This window comes from Scardinius erythrophthalmus (assembly GCF_964197995.2).
Source record: "Scardinius erythrophthalmus genome assembly, chromosome: 2".
NCBI lineage: Eukaryota > Metazoa > Chordata > Actinopteri > Cypriniformes > Leuciscidae > Scardinius > Scardinius erythrophthalmus.
In genome coordinates, this window is record NC_138222.1 from 67,603,515 (window position 1) to 67,623,431 (window position 19,917).

At 37.5% G+C, this 19,917-nt stretch overlaps 1 protein-coding gene across 1 annotated transcript in view; it reads right to left on the reverse strand.

Moving 5' to 3' along the window:
- Positions 1-6,144: 6,144 nt before the first annotated feature.
- LOC308705917 (ATP-binding cassette sub-family C member 12-like) overlaps positions 6,145-19,917 on the reverse strand; it is a gene marked incomplete at both ends in the record, with an annotated part of 45,179 nt that continues 31,406 nt past the window's right edge. The window contains 7 exons of the mRNA XM_081391215.1: positions 6,145-6,237; positions 7,833-7,997; positions 8,065-8,178; positions 9,679-9,757; positions 11,087-11,246; positions 17,791-17,980; positions 18,092-18,181. Of these exons, the coding sequence (XP_081247341.1) occupies positions 6,145-6,237; positions 7,833-7,997; positions 8,065-8,178; positions 9,679-9,757; positions 11,087-11,246; positions 17,791-17,980; positions 18,092-18,181 (891 nt within the window). The remainder of the gene's footprint in view (positions 6,238-7,832; positions 7,998-8,064; positions 8,179-9,678; positions 9,758-11,086; positions 11,247-17,790; positions 17,981-18,091; positions 18,182-19,917) is intronic.

The window sequence follows — 19,917 nt, forward strand, 5'->3', positions numbered from 1 at the left end:
CAGATATAAAGCATTGCGTTTGACTAAAAATAATGCTAGCACCACCAATAGCCTACAATTCTATCAACTGTTAAAACAACTAAGCTAGTGGAGCTCAAAAACACATTTAAACACGTGTAACAACACACACACACACAACTTAAACAAAACAGTTTGGATAGTTCACCATTAAATGAAAATTAATTCACCCTGGTGTTCTAATGCTGTTTGGCCCTCTTTGTTTTATGACCACAAAAGGAGAATTTTATTTCCTGCTTGTGCTCGTCTATTTAATGGTTGTGAATAGTCGACCAGCATACATTTTTTTCAAAAAGACACAACGATATCATAGAATAATCCAGCCCGTTCTCATCCCAAGGCGTCATATACTGACGCTTTTGACATTTCGTCTACATCCAACGCACATGGCACCCTTTAGCGTCAATATGAGACGCAGATAGATATGGGCCAGAAGGTGCCTCCTAGCGGTCTAACCCTAACCCTACCCCAGACCTAAACCTACCCATAACCGAACAAAGCTCTAGGCGTCTCATATTGACGCTAAAAGGTGCCATGTGTGTTGAGTGTAGACGAAATGTCAAAAGCATCAGTATAATGACGCCCTAGGATGAGAATGCGTTGAATAATCCTATGCAGGGCAGGGTAGGGCAAGTTTATTTATAAAGCACATTTCATACAAAATGGCAATTCAAAGTAGAGACCTGCGCGGGACACCATTTTCAGTCCCGCTCCCGCAGTGTTCAGTCCCGCTCCTGCAAAGATTTGTCATTTTTAGTCCCGCTCCCGCCCGCATCTGTGATATTATGTCCCGCTCCCGCCCGCAAATGCCCGCAAGACGGCAGGCAGGATGTATGTTCACTTTCTGTCTCACGAAAGGTCTTGGGAAAAAAAATGCGATTTGTGTCCGTTGTATGTTAACACCTTTTGGCATTTATGGCAGCAGGCAAAAGGTAGTTGATTCCCCTCTCCATCATGCACAACCGAAAAAGACTGCCAAATGTTTGATTTGATGTTTCGTGATTTTTTTTTTGTAGTAAATGTGCCTTTCTTTAGAGAAGTGCTTACATCTGAAGCGCTTAGGCCTATATCTGAAGCACTAGAGGTGCTCTTTTCCTTGTCCATGCTGTCTATTTTGAACTTGAAGCTTTCGAATTCGAACACTGAGCAGCGGGAAGGAATTGTCTCTAAACAAGTGTGCGTGAGATTAGGCCCCGCCCTACCCCAAACGACAATATCCAAGTTTAGGCTGCTTAAAAGGTTTTTATTGCTGCCAAACAGAATCTCCCTCACAACTACAAATTATGTACGCTACTTTAATCATTTATATATTTTACTTTACACTCATATTTAATTTGCGGGAGTGCAGCGTATCATCCCCCCCGCCCGCACCCGCAAGTGCACCTTCATCACCCCGCCCGCTCCCGCAATGACCTTTCAAAATTTGTCCCGCGCCGCTCTGTTTTGCGTCAGTGCAGAACTCTAATTCAAAGTGCTTTACATAGAAGAAATTAAAATAATAAAATTAAAATTAAAACAGTTTAGAAAATAAAATACAGTACAGTACAAACAGTCGGTGTTTCAGTGCTCATTCATTAAATGCATAGTTAAACAGATGTGTTTTGAGTCTGGATTTGAAAGTGACTACTGTAGGAGCACGTCTGATCTCCTCTGGAAGCTGATTCCAGCTGCGGCTGGCATAATAGCTAAAAGCGGACTCGCCATGCTTAGAGTGAACCCTTGGAATTTCTAGCTGATATGATCCTAATGATCTGAGTGATCTGCTGGGTTTATATTCAGTGAGCATATCTGCAATATATTGAGGTCCTAGGCCATTGAATGATTTATATACCAGTAATAATACTTTAAAGTCAATCCTAAATTTAACTGGGAGCCAGTGTAAAGACCTGAGGACTGGTGTGATATGTTCATATTTTCTGGTTCTGCTCAGAATCCTGGCGGCAGCGTTCTGTATGAGCTGCAACTGTCTTATGGTCTTTTTGGGAAGGCCAGTGAGGAGTCCATTACAATAATCCACCCTGCTGGTGATGAAAGCATGCACAAGTTTCTCTAAAGGTGATTATACACAGGGCAACTTTTTGAGCAATGTTGCCGTCAACGGGCAACCAGATGAGACACAGGGCCCACGACTGATCTAAATTATCCAGATAAAAATGTATTGCCCAAGCAACAATCACTCCTGTGTATCATCACCTTAAGTCTTGTCTGGAAACAAAGCATCTAATTCTTGCAATATTTTTGAGATGAGAGTATGCTGATTTAGTTGCTTTGACATGACTACTGAAACTAAGGTCTGACTCTAGTGTCACACTGAGATTCCTGACTTGATGTTTAGTTGTTTGACCCCTAGAGTGAAGGTATGCGTTCACCTTGAGAACTTCATCTTTGTTTCCAAACGCAATGACTTCAGTTTTGTCTTTGTTTAACTGAAGAAAGTTTTGACACATCCAACTGTTGACTTCATCAATGCATTGGCACAGGGAGTCAATGGGGCTGTAATCGTTAGGCGATAGGGCTAAGTAGAGCTGTGTATCGTCTGCATAGCTGTGGTAAGCAATTTGGTTCTTTCTCATTATTTGGCTCATTGGGAGCATATACAGGTTGAACAGGAGCGGCGCAAGAATTGAGCCTTGAGGGACTCCGCATGTCATGGATGTCCACTTAGACTTATGGTCTCCTATACTCACATAATAACCTCTCCCATCTAAGTATGACCTGAACCATTTTAGGACTATCCCAGAAAGCCCCACCCAGTTTTCCAGCCTGTCAAGAAGTATGTTATGATCGACAGTGTCAAATGCAGCACTGAGGTCGAGTAGTACCAGCACTGATAATTTGCCTGAATCAGTATTTAAGCGAATATCGTTTATTATCTTTATGAGCGCTGTCTCTGTGCTGTGGTGCGGTCGGAAACCAGATTGATCAAAGTATCCATTCGAGCATAAGAATTTGTTCAGCTGATTGAAGACAACAATGATCTTGCCTATGAAAGGAAGATTTGAGATCCGCCTATAGTTGCTTAATATGGTCTTATCCAGATTGCTCTTTTTCAGGAGGGGCTTGACATCTGCAGTTTTCAGAGAGTTTGGAAAACTCCCAGAGAGAAGTGAGGCATTTACCACTTCTAGAAGATCTGCTTCTAAACTGTTTAACACACTTTTGAAAAATGATGTGGGAAGTGTGTCAAGAGTGCAAGTTGATGTTTTAAGGTGCTGTACGGTTTCTTCCAAACTTTTGCCATCAATTTCTTTGAAATCAGACATAGTAATGTAACGGATTTGCAAGAATCATGATTCTGTTTTTCCCTGCACACAAAACTCCAGAAGCCTTGTCATAAATTTTGGGAAACCTTTTAACGTTTAACCTGTAAATGTAACTCATAGCCCCAGAGCCGCTAGGTCTGCGCTGGTGGCAACTTTTACAGCTCTCCCGACACTTATTGCATCTCAGAGACACTCCAGAACCTGAAACCAACATTCTTCTTCCCCTGTGGGGAGCTTCAAAGAGACCCACAGAGAGATAACGAAACTTTCTCCTGCTACGTGACATCACACACACATGCCACACACGCCACACACCTTTGTGTGTAACTTAGGATCGAAATATCCTTTTAATATATGTACAATTCCATTATGCATGTGTGGTTAGTTTGCTTTATAATAGAGGTGTGGTTTGCTAGTGTACAGTTTTGAATTCTAAGTGTTCATTGAAAGAATGTTCCCCAATATTGTCTTGTAACCCGACCTCGGGACTAGGTTCCCCAGGCTGCAGCCCAAAGCTCCTCTGCAAGAGAGATAACGGGGAGCCAACATTCCAATGCACACATATAGACAAACTTTGAACATTAAACATGTCATATTTCATTTACTCCTGTGTGTTTCCCAGTTTATATTCACTCCGTTTATGACGGTTATTTGAAGGAATGAACCTTAAAATGCTTGTAATATGCATGTCTTATGTAATTTTGTATTCCTATATATTGTATTCCTATCTTCATATGACGTGTGTGATATCTTTGAAATTCTCTCAATCTAACGGAGTCGAATTCCGATAGCAGGATGCAGTAATGTGCATTATTTTACACTTTTCATATTTCTGGAAGCCGAACAGCTCAATCCCATCTCCTCATGACTAATTCCAGTGGGCGTTGCCTACAGGACAAAGAAAATTCTTCCCGCTCTGAAATCTCTGAAGGTGATTGGTTCACGTACGCGAAGTAGGCGTGAACCCATCTTCTCCATAAGAGACTGACACCGAAGTTTCTCGCTGAGCACTTTTTCTGTGAGAGGGTTTCAAGATCCATGGCTCCTGCGGGAGCTTTTCTCCGTTTCTCTTTTCTTTTCTTTAAGTCTTTTCTTTATTTTCGTCTTCAGACTTTCCCTACGTTCAGTGAAGCGAATGTAGCCGGCAACTTCAACTCAAAGAAAAAGACTCTCTTGAAATTCCTGCGACCGCGTTCAGCTCCTCTTCCTTAAGGAAGCACGCCCGAGCACTTCGTCTGAGGGAATTTCTGGTTCCATGGCTCCTTAGGGAGCTCTCATCTCCGTTTTTCTTTTCTTTACTAGTTTTATTTTCATATTCGCCTCTCCCTCCACAAGGGATATGAACTCTTTTGTTTCGTTGGTAACTTCACGTTTGGTGAACCTTTAAATCTTCACGCGACCGCACTCGCCCGGAAGACACAAGAGAACTAGCTCCAAGAGAACGACACACGCGCCTTCTTTCCTCAAGCAAATACAAAGAGAACCATACGCAAGTATTGATTTGATTTGATTGATGTGATTCCTTGTTGTCTCTCTCAAAGGTTACAGTGTCTGTGATTTTTGCCATACTGCAATCTCTGATCGCATATTTTGCTTTCATTTTCGCTCGCTCATCCTCTCTCCCTCTCTCTCATTCTTTCTCATATCTCTCATCCTCTGTTAATTCGTGTTCTGTTATCTTGTATTGTTTAACCGTATGTACATAGACATATAATCCGTGCATATTGTGCATATCGATCTATTTTCAACTTCGATAATTTAATGTAACTGTAATATGCAATATATTAATCATATTCATGATTAATTATTAAAATTCCCTATAGATCATTTGAGCTAATGTTAATGTACTACCCAGTGCGGCTACAGTAACTACTTTCTCAGGTGGTTTTCAGTTGCAATTACTAGACTATTTTATATAATTGCAAATATTGTTTACTGTATACAATATTATTATTTTCTGTAACATTTTGGATGCTTTGTTCTCCTTTTTTATGTAGCGTCTAATGAATGATTTAATTTTACTGATTCGTGTGTATGATCTGAAAGCATTGTTTGATTTTTAGTACAGCAATTGTTTGACTTTTTAAGAAGAGTCAATGGGTTTGTGAGTTTAGTTTGAAAATTTGGATTTGTGTTTACAGTTTGCTAAAACACTGAACCCAATTATCTGAACCAAATTCTCAATAGCCTAAACCAATTTTTATGTAAAAATACGTTCATTTTTTTTTTTTTTGGCAGGGACAATGGACAGTAAGAAACTGTCCCAGAATTAGCCACAGAGCTAAATTTCACCTGCAGTCCCTGGGCAGAAAGTATCAAATCACATTACTGTAATGTGATAGCAATATCAAGCTACTGGCCTAAATAAGTGTTTAGATAAGATGTTGCACCTCTTAAAATTATAAATACAACAACAACAACAACAACAACAACAAAACAACACTTTTTAAAATACAAGCGTCTTTGAAAAAGTCTCTGTTTTCAAAATGATGCATCTTTTGGGTGAATGAGCATCACTGCACAAGTTGAAGGACACAAGCATTAAAAACTCACTGATATCTGATTAATGTCTTTCACGCCGTCTCTTCACTAAATTAAAATAATTCCCTCAATCCCTCATCAGTCTGAGATGCACAACGATGCTGAAATTTCAACATTTCATCAGTTAGTGTCTCCAGTGAGTAACCGTGGCCCAGTAAACTCTGGTGCTGGAGGAGGAGAGAGACAGCTGGCGTCCAAGATGAGAAACACACACGGACTCACCTCGAAAGTTCTTAGAAGCATACAAGCCTTATATACAGTACAAGACAGAAACGAGACTTTATTATGTGTGAAACAGATATAATATCAATTTCCGAGCGCTTCACGAGTTGGCTCGATTAGCTGCTGCTAGAAGAGAGGCAAACAGAGAGTCCGGCCTCTGTACCAGGTCCTGCGGCGGGTCAAACTCGACCACCTGGAGAAAACACAACAGGGCTTATGTTCACCTCACTCTTAAAGCTCCAATATGTAATATTTTTTAACCACAAGAGGGCGCAGTTTCCAACAATAACAAAAGCGAAGCTTGATGACGCTATGAAGGAGGTGACGATGGGAGATGTCGTTTTTAATGCGTTTTCACCATCTAGCGATGTATCTAAATGGAATTAATGAATCATGATCACGGATGAGGTAATTTATTCGTTTTTGTATTACCTGTATGTCTGATCGAATTATTTTATGTCATCATAATTAATGAACTGCAAGGAACGTGAAATGTTATGCTATATTATTACAGGCATGTGGTGTAATTCATATCTATTAAAATCATCTTTACTGTAACTATTACGTTACTTATACAAAAAAAAAAAAAAAATGATTTGCTTACCTGTCTATCAATAGCCTACACTCGCGAGAGCAGAGTCTCTGTCAAGTCCAAGATTGTCGCGCAGCTCTCTCCATCTCGAAAATGCCTGGCCGATATTTATCCGGGTTTTATTCCTCCGTTTGTCACACAGTCTGCGTGTATCCGAATATGGACGCTTTCGTTTTGTTGGCACTTCAATACTCGCCAAAGAGTAATCGTGATCCATAACAGCAATAACCATACAGTCTATGGCTATAACGCTATAACCACCACTTCCGCATTTGACCATGTGATATTCCGGTGTGGTGGAATATCACATGGTCCACACCGGAAAAAAAAGGATAGTGCGGACATTGCCTCACTGAGAGGCGACATTTCTTTTCCGGGACGGACAGTTATTTAAAATCTTTGGAGACTTTTGAGATATTGTAAGTACACAACTGGAGGAAATAAGTTACATATTGGAGCTTTAATGTAAGAGCGATTGTGTCGAGGCTTTCCGTTCTCATCCACTTCCATTTAGTTTAGCTGCTGTACAAAAACTGCCTGTTATGCTGCAAACTATGGAAGCTTGTTTCCGCCACTAAATAAAACATTTTAAAAGATCATTGCGACTTTTTTTCTCGCATTTGCGAGTTTATATCACGCAATTCTGACCTTATAACACATAATTGTGAGTTTATATCTCACAATTCTGACATCTTTTCTCAGAATTGTCAGATATAAACTCACAATAGTGAGATATAAAGTCCAATTCTAAGGGAAAAAAGACAGACTTTTTTTTTACCTCAGAATAGTTTATATCATGCAATTCTGACTTTATTTCTCAGAATTGCGACTTTATTTCTCACAATTCTGACTTCATATCTCGCAATTGTGAGAAAAAAAGTCAGAATTGTGAGAAAAAGTCGCAATTATTATTATTTATTTATTATTCAGTGGCGTAAACAAGCTTCCATTGCAAACTGATATTTGCCATCATATTATTTTAATTTATAATCATAATCATTTTACCATTTACATCATTCTGTTATTCTTCCGGTTATTAGCTGCGAATGAATCGGAAGTGCCCACAAAATCACAGAAAATAGCTTATGCGTTGCTACACAAGGGGAATAGAGGTCTTCAATAATGCTATCAGACAGTAATGTACTGTATTTAGTTGAATGTAATGTCAATTTATACATTAAAAAGTAGTGGATTACCTTGCCCTGCTCCATGACGAGTATGCGGTCGCTCTCCAACACGGTGTTAATCCGGTGGGCGATTGTGAGCACTGTGCAGTGCTGGAAACCCTCTCTGATGGTGCGCTGGATCATGCTGTCAGTCTCGGAGTCTATAGACGCCGTCGCCTCATCCAATAGAATGATCTATGAACACGAATTGATCAGACCCTGTTAAGAGCAAGGGATTCTGGTGTGTGTTTTGTAGTCTTACTTTGGACTTACGGAGCAGTGCTCTGGCCATACACATGAGCTGCCGCTCTCCAACTGAGAAGTTCTCTCCGTTCTCCACTACTGGAGAGTGTAACTTGTCTGGCAGCTTAGCAATCTGCAAGAGAGAGAAAGAGAAGTGCGGATAACACCTGAATGCTTGAGTCTTTATTTTATATACTATGACCATTATATTCAATTACTGTTTCTCCTTTCTTTTTTATGTTAACGTGGACCAAAGTGTGAAAGGTACTGAGAAGAATTTAAGCAGATGTTACGTCTGTTTCATCACTATAGTGCAGCTCACAGTAACTTATTACTTTTACTACACACTCTTATATTGTGTGTTTCTTTCTTTTTTGCTCTCTCAATAAATTATATCCTCACATAAAAGGCTAGATTAACTTCATGGGCCAGTTGTTCAAAAAATTTAATCTGGATCAAAATGATCTGGATTTGGAAATCCCATGTTTTGCTATCCAGGATCAGGTAATCCATCTTACTTTTGTGCCGGTTTTTCAAAGCAAAATTGGATTGGATCGCCCTGATCTGGATGTAGACTTTTTCCGATTACCAAATCTGGATTACTGGTGATCTACAGAAGCCCCAAAGGGACATGGTCATGTAAAAAATATGAGATAGGGAAAAAAAATATTTCAATGCTTTTGCGTTCTCTCAGAAAGGTTTTGTATAGCGTTCACCAAAAGAACTTTGTGTTAGCTTGCAAAGATCTTTTGACTGGTTCATCTCTTATGATTGTGCCAATGTAGTTTAGAAACAGTGATAAAACACTTTGAATTAAATATAATTTTTTTGTTTGATTTTTACAGCTGTTTGGGGACTATTTAATGGCGCCAAAATCTCTTTTTAACTTTACAGTAGGCTACCTAAAGTCTTTAGAAGTAGACATTAGGCTACATATTATGTAATACTTTAACAGTTAAGCTAATCAAAAGCAAAATAAAAATATAAGTGTGTATATTACATGATACAAATGTTGTATGTTTGACCAATTTTAAAGTTTTACTACATTTTATTCCTGGAATTGACTTGAAATCCTACCCCCTGTTGGGATCAGGATAATCCTGTTTTTTTGGATCAAAGTTATCCAAATCCTACTGACAAGTTTTGAACCACACAAACTGAAGGTTTGATCCAGATTAAAACTAGGATTGGATTCCATGATCTAATCTGATTTCAGATTCCTTCTTTCCCTTTTGAACAACCCATTTTCAAGATTTGATCCAATCCGATAACCAAAATCCGATCAGCTTACCTTTGAACAACTGGCCCCATGATGTTTGAGCTGCTCCTATTAGAAACCATGAGTGGTGAAATAATGAAACTATGGCACCCCGCTGATCACCTGAAAAGCTAACTTTATCATATACAGTGAAAGAAGTAGAAGTGCATCATTATTTAAAACAGGTAATGTTGATCAAGTCTGAAACCTGTAGCTGAAAAAGAGTGAGCATTCAGGCTGTGTTCTACTATTTGAAAAATGAGGAACATATTTGGAGAAGCCCTCTGACACAAGATCTAGAGAAGTACGTACTTGAAACATAATCAAAACTATATCCAGTATTGCTTGCGGGCCTTGTGTAGAGCGAGTCTTTACCGTGTCCTTCATGAAGGTCTTTTCTAACGCCAGCCAGAGCTCCTCATCTTTGTAGTTGTTAAACGGGTCCAGGTTATACCTACACACAGTAAATCACACACACACACACACACACACACACACACACACACACACACTGAAGGCACAGTTCCTCAATCTGCACATTACAACATGTACAAGAATACAATACACAAAAATGTACACAAGATTGAGGGGTAACACTTTATAATAACTGCACACTATTAATCATTAGATAAGCATTAGTAAACAGTTAATTCGTCATTTATAACGCATTAATAGACATTAATAAGCAGTTTATAAATACAGTTATAAATGCTTTGTTCTTGATTTATAAACATATCTATAATGTGCTTAATAATTGTATTTTCATACTTTATTAATGATCAATTTATCATTTTCAAATGAAATGTTGCATTATTTACAAACCAGTTATTAAGGAGATGTCAGTGGTTCATAAGATCACTTAGAAAGTGTAAGTAAAAGATTAATAAACTGTTTTAAAAACATTATAATTTCACACATACTGTATAGTAATAGTTACTTAGTGTGTTAATAAATGCTTTATTAACATGTATTTCTACTGTAATTCAGGGTTAATTCAGGTAGTTATAAAGCATTTATTAGTGGTCAGTTAACTATGTTTGTGAGCTCATCTAAAGTGAGGACTAGTTATGCCTTGTAAAGCAGTTATAAAGGAGATTTAAAGACTGTTAAATATTTTTATGTTCTGTATCACTGTGTGTGTTTCTTTCTTTTTTTCTGTTTTGAAGAAAACTGAGCCTTTAAATCTCCTTTATAAATGCTTTACAAGGCATAACTTTAGATGAGCTCACAAACATAGTTAACTGACCACTACTAAACGCTTTATAACTGCCTGAATTTACTACATTTACTTACACTTTCTAAGTTATCTTATGAATCAATGAATCAATCAAACACCTAGTTTGTAAATAATGGTAAATAATGTAACTAGTTTGTAAACAATGCAATACTTCATTTAGAAATGTTAAATTGATCATTAATAAAGTATGAAAATACAATTAATAAACACATTATAGATATGTATAGCTGTATTTATAAACGCTTATTAATGTCTATTAATGCTTTATAAATGATGAATGAACTATTTAGTAATGCTTAACTAATGATTAATAGCGTGCAGTTATTATAAAGTGTTACCGATTGAGGTTATAAGTATCGAGGATAATTGCCATTTTATTTTTCGATATCACACAATGAATGTTGCCTTATTTCAGTTCAGGTCATTTCAATGAATAAGACTGCTAGAATAAGTACTTATTGTGAATTTAAAAAAAAAAGGAGTAAAGTAAATTGAATCATCGTGACGTAATGAATAGAAGTGTAGAGTTGGTCGGTGAGAGGTCACCTGACAGTGCCGATGAAGAGTACAGGATCCTGTGGGATGACGGACAGTTGGCTGCGAAGATCTTTCAGGCCCAGCTTGCAGATGTCCACATCATCTATCAGAATAGTGCCCTCAGCCGGCTCTGCCAAACGGAACAACGCCACGCCCAGAGAGGACTTCCCTGAAACAGAAAGAGAGCGAAACTATATGAGATGCAGAACATCCTCATTTATATTACATGACTTTACTTCTTCGGGGAATCTGAGATTTTACGACAGCGGACATGGAGGGTGGCTGGCACCGGAAGGAGGGTCCCAGCAAACACAGAACGTTGGCACAACGTAGCCAACTTTCTAACAACGTTTTAAAAACATGGCCAAAAGGTTGCTATAACTACGTTGTGTAGTGAAGGTTGTTACAGCGTTGTCACAATGTTGACATTAAACCACCATTCAGGGCCATTGCTTAAGGTTGTGTCAACGGTGTCTGGACAATCACTGGACTACATATGTACTCGTCACTGCCCTGAAGCGCGAAAATCAGCCTTTTAAATTCCAACCACCTGTTGTTGAGCTCATTGTGATCTCATTCATCATCGAGCAAGGATACGTGAGTATTGCGTTTAATTTAGCCTACCTCAGCTATCAAACACTAGCCTGGTTCTACCAGACTCTCGTACATTTCATTTGTACAGAGAGTCTGGCCTCTCTCCATTGAGAAACGTTTACTTCCTTGAAGGCGGGTTCTCTGTTAAAGTTCAAAACTATTGGATCTGCCCAGAGTCACTCAGGATCTGCCATAGCCAATCGCTAACGTGTGGTCGTCCGAATGATCAGAGGATTATGTTTAGAATAAGATGTCTGTCTTTTATAAAGTTTATAAAGCGACGAGAATACTTTTTGTGCGCAAAAACAAACAAAAATAACGACTTTATTCCACTATTCATTTCCTTCTCTCTGTTCCTCGAGTCTTGATAGAGCAGCGCGTCTGTGTTGTACGTCACACGTAGGCTCACTATTGGCCGACGCTAGTCATGTGTGTGATCACATCACCGTCATCGTTCTCAGCCACTCCCTCTATTCGCTGATTGGTCCTACAAAAAATTGATTTCTGGAAACCTAAGAATATACAGCAGTCCCAGATGTAGTACTGAAGGAAAATGAAATTGAGCAGAAGTACGTAGGAGGGCGGAGCCAGGCTAATCAAACACAACCTACAACTTTAATTTCTAATGTGATTAACGAAGCATCGCTCGCACTGTTTAGTTTTTCGTTTGATTTTTCCGCTATTTAGTCTCATTCGTTTCTTTGCTCCTCTGGATTTGTGGATGTTTCCCCAGTGACACCTGCTTTCGGCTACTGTCTGCCATACAGACCCGGTTTTGTTCATTAAATGTTCTGATCTGCCTTTGCTTTTTATATTTTATTTATTATACTTGAAATAAATTTGAATATTCGTTTATTTCTTTTTTTCACAAATGTATGACTTTTGGAAGTGCAATTTGATTATATGCAGTTTAATTAACGAAACCTTCTGTCATTTTTACTCTTCAAAGTGTAGGTTACACTTGCAGGTGTTGATAGCCCCATTAAATAATATAGATAAACAATAAATGATAAAAAGTATATAATTATCTAACAAAATACACCATATAAAAATATTGTCAGAACGTCGTCTCTCAGTTGCTGAATGTCGCTGTCACGTCTTAAAATTATACGTTGTTACAATGTTGCGAGCACGTAGACAGCGACGTTGCCATAGCAGAAATGCAACGTGCCACAGACGTTGCCACAACGTAAATGTGTTTGCTGGGGTGCGTTGGACGGCAGGTGTGTGGTAACGGAGTCAGAGGAGAAGTTGGAACAACAAGCCGGCAAGCACGTGGAGATCGCCTTTCTGTGGGAGCAACAGTGGACGGCTCAGTAGAACCCCGGCGGGGGAAAGTTTCGTTACCATCGGACAGGCTGTGCCAACCAGTGTTGCCAACTTAGCGCCTTTGTCGCTATTTTTAGCGACTTTTCAGACCCCTTTAGCGACAATTTTTCAAAAAAGCGACTAGCGACTAATCTAGCTACTTTTTGAACAAACCTCAGTAACCTCCAAATGTTGCCAGCATGAGTCCTGCGAGCGCGAGATTTGCTTTCTCCTTGCCGTCACACACCTCTCTCTGCGTCTACCCTGTTCTGTGAATGGCTGAGGGCAGCAGCACGGCAGCTGACAGACGTGAATGAGCAGTGTTGTTTCCACGGACGGACTTATCACTTATCTTTTGTTTTATATTTAAAGAATTTAGTTTGACCATTTTATTTTCCTTTCTTTTCTTGTGCTTATTACTTGTAATACTCACTATCACAGTGCTTTAGTTCACCCAGTTCCCGAACTCTCTCAGTTCAGATAATTTTACACATATAAAAAATAGTCATTCAATAGCTACTCGTATTGTCTGACAAAAAAATATAGTAAATGAGAACAGCTTTATTGGACATTCGGCTATATAGCCTATTATATTATGTTATGTTATGTTATGTTATGTTATGTTATGTTATGTTATGTTATGTTATATTAAAATACAGTATGTAGGCATGATTTTAATGAGAAAAAACATTAGGCAGGCAGAACGCAAGTACGCCAAGATGACGTCATGAATATGCTAATTGATGTATGACGTCATCTAGCGACATTTAGCGACTTTTAGGGGAGGCGTTAGCTACTTTCCTTTGAAAATAGTTGGCAACACTGGTGCCAACGGAATGGTCAGCAGAAGCTGGCGGCAGGGGACACACAGAAAGGTCTGCACAAACTCATACTGACACTTCCGTGGTAGAAAAGCTACAAGCAGAGTCTCCGTTCCTGGACTTCAGTTTCACCAAAGGTCTACACATTATGCACCTCAATGTTCGCAGTCTTTTTTCCAAATTAGATGAGATAAGATTGATGATGTGTAATAGTAAAGTTGGGATTGTGTGCTTTTCAGAGACTGAAATTGAAATTGAAAATTATGTTGTTTTAAGAAAAGATAGAAATCAGAATGGGGGTGGAGTATGTGTTTATATTAGGGCTGATATTTGTTTTAATGGCAGAATGGATTTAAATCACGATCTTATTGAAGCTGTGTGGTTTGATGTACGGTTAACTAAAAGTAAGCCTATATTAATTGGGGCTCTGTATAGACCTCCTGATCAGAATCATTTCTATCAGTTGTTGGAAGAATCTTTTGTCCCCTGTAGTGATTTTAAGGATGAGGTTATAATGATAGGTGATTTTAATACTGATGTCTCTAACAAGGAGCATGGGATGTACAAAGCCTTAAATACGTTTTGCCAGGTTTTCGATTTACAGCAATTAATTCAAGAGCCCACACGTGTGGCTAAAATGAGTCAAACGGTCATTGATCTCATTTTGGTATCTGAGCAATCTATGATTTCTCAGAGTGGGGTTGTAAATTGTACTATGAGTGACCACTCATTTTATTGTACAAGGAAAAAGTATAAAGTTGTATTGAAGAAACAAAACACAATTAAGGTCAGGTCATTGAGAAAATATAGTCGTGAGGTCTTTATTGAGTGTTGAGTGAATTGGCCTTTAGTGTTATGTTCGGATGTTGATGAAGCATGGGGGCAGTAGATAAAGTTGCTCCGATAAAAACTATTAGAGTAAAACTGAGGTCAGAGCCATGGATGAATGGTGATATTTTAGAAGCAATTAGTAAGAGAAATAAAGCCTTTTCTGTATTTAGGAAGAGTAAAGAGCGGGATGACTTGGGTAATTATAAGAAGTTAAGAAATATAGTGCAAAAGATGATTAAAACGTGTAAAAGGGACTTTGTTCGTGATAAATTAACTGAGCATAAAGTTAACCCAAAGAAACTTTGGCAGTCATTGAAACAAATTGGGTACAGTAATAGGCTTAAGACAAAGACAAAAAAATATTTGCCTTAACATCAATGGGGAGCTCTCTTCTAATCAATTAAAGGTTGCGGATAAATTTAACTCCTTTTTTACTTGAAAAGTAAAAGCTACCAAGCCTTTCTATGGTATCACAGGACGAGGTATTAAAGTTATTGAAGGAACTTAAGTGTTCGAAGGCAATTGGTCTAGATGAAATTTCTGCCAGATTTTTAAAAGATGCTGCAGAATATATTTCTCCATATCTCACTCATATTTTTAATCTTTCAATTATGTCAGGTAGAGTTCCGAAAGATCTGAAGCTTGCTAGGGTTGTTCCGCTATATAAAAAAGGGAGCAAATCAGAAGAGGGTAATTATAGACCAGTTTCGATTTTGGGGGTTGTATCAAAAGTTCTGGAGAGAATAATCAGGGATGCAAACAGCTTTTCGGCGCCTCCCGCTTTTTTCACATCAGTTTGGGTGACTTTGGGTGACAAAGTCATCTGAAGCCATTCCATAGCTTAATGTGAGGGACAGAAGTCTATTTACATCATTAAAGTGTACGGAAACTCGTTTTCCCTCCTCTGCGGCTGTCACTCATTCTCCATTCAGTAACGTTATTCAAACAGCGCGGGCGCCTCTTCCGGTTACAGCAGGATTTTTTTTTTTTATACATAGCCTGCTCAATACATTTAAAATAAGCATAATTTAATTGTGTATTATTTCTGTGTAGTGTAACGTAGGCTATATAAATATATACACTTCTAAATTCTTGACATTAATGTATAAATCTAAAATTGAGAAATGATTGCCTGATTGAATTTTAGAAGAGTACTAATAGCAATTTGTTTTTATTAACATGTTTAGATTTTATACAATTACTGTGCAGATTTTTTCAAGAATTACTTTTTGTTTAATAGTTAAGTTTAATAAAAATACATAATAATATATTTATGTAATATTTAAAGGTGTTAACCGTAATCTTACACTGCAAAATGATAATTTACAAAGGATTAAATTCATCACAATTATATAAGTATCTGGATATTTGCCGCGGGGCGAGGGCTTTGATAACCTCTCTCTTTTTTGACCATACACGTGTTTGCATCCCTGAATAATACAAGAGCAAATAAATAATTACATTAGTAATTCTGATTTGTTTTATGAATTGCAATCTGGTTTCAGAACATCTTATTCTACGGATACGTGTTTATTATATTTGACAGATTATTTAAGAAGAGAGATCGACTTGGGTAAACTTTGTGGCATGGTATTGTTAGACCTCCAGAAAGCATTTGATACCGTTGACCATCAGATCTTGCTGATTAAACTAAAAGCCCTAGGTTTTAACAGTATGGCATGTGAATGGATTTGATCATACTTGACTGAGAGGTATCAAAGAGTTGATATTAACAGCACTCTGTCTGAGGCTAGAGAAATAACGTGTGGGGTGCCTCAGGGTAGTGTCCTAGGCCCATTGTTGTTTCTCTTGTATATAAATGATATGAAATCTGTTTGCAATTGTAATCTTTTTCTCTACGTGGATGATTCAGCCTTGGTGTTCTCCCATAAGGACAAATAATTATTGAGAACCATTTAAGTGATGAGTTAAAGTCTGGGGAAAACTGAATCTATTCTATTTGGTTCAAAAATAAGGTTGAGTAGAACTCCTGAGCTCAAAATTTCTGTGGGTGGCACCCAGATTGAAGTTAAAAATTGTGTAAAATATTTAGGCTGTGATTTGGATAGTCAAAGGGTTATTATAAAAGTGAACCAAATAATTAAATTCAGTTTCTAAATAAAGAAACTTTATGTAACATTAAACTAAATGTTAGCAAATGCTTTAATTCAGCCACACTTCGATTATAGCCACACTTCGATTATGCCTGTACTACATGGTACAGCAGCACCCCTAAGAGGATAAAAGTTCAACTCCAAACGGCACAGAATAAATTAGTCAGGATGGTAATTTTAAACCTCAACAATAGGAACCATGTCGGCTCTCCCGAACGTAAGAAATTAAAATGGTTGACAGTTGAAACTGAGATTAACATGAAAGATTTTGTATAGGAATGAGCCAATGTATTTTAAAGATTATTTTAAGCTTATTAGGAACTCTCATAGCTACTCAACTAGAGGTAGTGCCACAGACATACAGTAGTTCCTTGTTGATTTAAGAGCTGTTCTGGGCAAAACACCTTTTAACAGTTAACAGTTGAACAGTTGTACACAGCAGCAATGGAATGGAACAAACTCCCAGTTGAGATTAAGTTAAGCCAGTCAGATCGTTGTTTTAATAGAGCATGTGGTGAATGGTTGCTAAATGCTAATTAGATTAAATTTTTTATGTGATCTTAAGGAATATTTATTATTGCAGTGTATGTATTTGTTTATTTTATTTTTATTTGGATGTGGCTGAATGTACAAGGTACCTTTTAGTCATCTGTAACTTGCCTGGCCATCTTTATCAGACTTCAACGAGGACCACAATGGAAATAAGTTTGTAACTTCCTTGTGTTATCCTCGACAGTTCTGATTAATGTATAATGTCACTGTGATGACTTCTTGTTATGCATTTTTTGTTACTGTCTAATAAATAAATAAAAATAAAATAAATAATAATAATACTGAAATCCACTAGCTACTTTATGCATTTTTATGATGGCAGCCACATTTGGTCATAAAGTCGAATGACGACTTTAACATTGATTCCCCCCATCTCTTAATTTAATCCATTATGCATTACTACATAAATCTGAACTTATAACAATAAGCGGAAATGATTCGTAACATTTAAAAACATAAAATTAAGCTTTAAATAGAACATGTTCTCTCTCACCAGAGCCAGTACGTCCCACAATGCCAAGCTTTTCCCCTGGATTAATATGAACGTGGAGATTACTGAGGACCATGGGCGTGTTGTCCCTGTATCTCATACTGTAGTTTTTAAAGGTAATGGCGCCCTCCTGTGGCCAGCCGGCGGGGACGTGAGCACCTTTGACACTTCGTGGACCCTCTGATACACAACTCTGCAGCACACAATGAAGCAGTGATAAAACCATGTTCATGATTATCTGAACTGGCTAAACTGAATATGAATGCATGATGACCCGAAGGTTGACCTAATGTTCGTCTCTTACCGTAATATACTCCAGCAGTCTCTCTACACTGGTGAACTTCGCCTCCAGCTCAGTGGACAATCTCACCACAAACTGAAGGACTCCAGTCAGCTGAAACGGCATGAACACAAAGTGCTCAGATATCCTTCAGTTGTTCGCCTACTGTTTTAGGGGCCGTTTACACCTGGCCACTTCATGTGCTTTCTCAGATCGGATCTGATTTAACGCACATCTGTAATCAGTCACTGATTACACCTCTAACGCACATCTGTAATCAGTCACTGATTACACCTCTAACGCACATCTGTAATCAGTCACTGATTACACCTCTAACGCACATCTGTAATCAGTCACTAAATGGTTGTGTTCCCAAGAAAATGAAAATTGCAAAAGTTATTCCACTGTTCAAAAATGGAAATAAACATAATTTTACCAATTATAGACCAATCTCTTTGCTTCCTCAATTTTCAAAAATTCTAGAAAAAAATATTTAATACTCGATTAGAATTTTTTTTTGAAAAATATAAACTGATTAATGAAAGTCAATATGGATTTAGAAGCAAAAGATCTACATCTACAGCTATAATTGATGCTACAGAAGAATTATCAAATGCATTGGATAATAAAAAAATTACCATTGGAATATTATTGATTTGAAAAAAGCACTATCAATCATGCAATATTACTCAAGAAACTAAAGGATACGAGGGGTGGCTGGAAACTGGGTAAAAAGCGATTTGAGTGACAGAACGCAATATGTGCAGATGGGTGAGTCCTCTTCTGACTGTCGTGTAATTTCTTGTGGTGTCCCCCAAGGGTCAGTATTGGGCCCTAAACTATTCAACTTGTACATCAATTATATATTTCATGTTTCTAAATTACTCAAGGGATTCGTTTGCAGATGATAACAACATTTTCTATTGTAATGACAATTATGATAAGGTAAATACGGAACTAAGGAATATAAAAAAATGGATGGATAGTAATAAATTATCTTTAAATTTAGATAAAACTAAAGCTATATTATTTGGCAACGGATAAGATGATTGAGATAGATGAAAAACTTGGAAAACTCGCATCAGACACATAAAAACCAAAGTCTCCAAAAGCCTTGCGATAATAAATAAAGCCAAACAGGTTCTTGATGAGAATACACTCCGTATCTTGTATTGTTCCCTAATTCTACCGTACTTAACTTACTGTGTTGAAGTATGGGGAAATAATTATAATAACTTAATACATTCACTATTTTACAAAAAAGGGCTTTACATACCATACACAAGGCTGAATATCTTGAACACACAAATCCACTTTTTCTTAAATCGAAATTATTAAAAATATGGGACCTAGTTAAATTTAATACAGCACAATTTTTATTCAAAGCATTTCATAACCTATTACCTGCTAACATACAAAAGTTATTCACACAGAGAGAGCAGTTGTATAGTTTGAGGAGTTATGGGAACTTTTTAATACCAACGATCAGAACTAGGAGGAGTTTTTGTGTGTCTGTATGCGGGGTTAAACTATGGAATAGTCTGGGGCTGTTACCTGCAGTAATATATGGATTATATATCTTAAATATTAAAGATATTTTTGTGTTTTTTTTTTTTTTTTTGTCATTTTCTTTTTTATGTTTTTTCTCATACGCATTTATATATACAATTAATTGAGTGTTATGATAATGTTAATAATTAAGGAAGCAACTACCTTTGTTTTTGTTTTTTGTTTTTTCCTGTTAATTGTAACCGGGGTGGGTTTAAATAAGTTTGACTTCTACCCACTCCGTTTCGAGCAATATATGGAATTATGTTGTTAAATTATGATCAATTTAACTTGTTGTATAG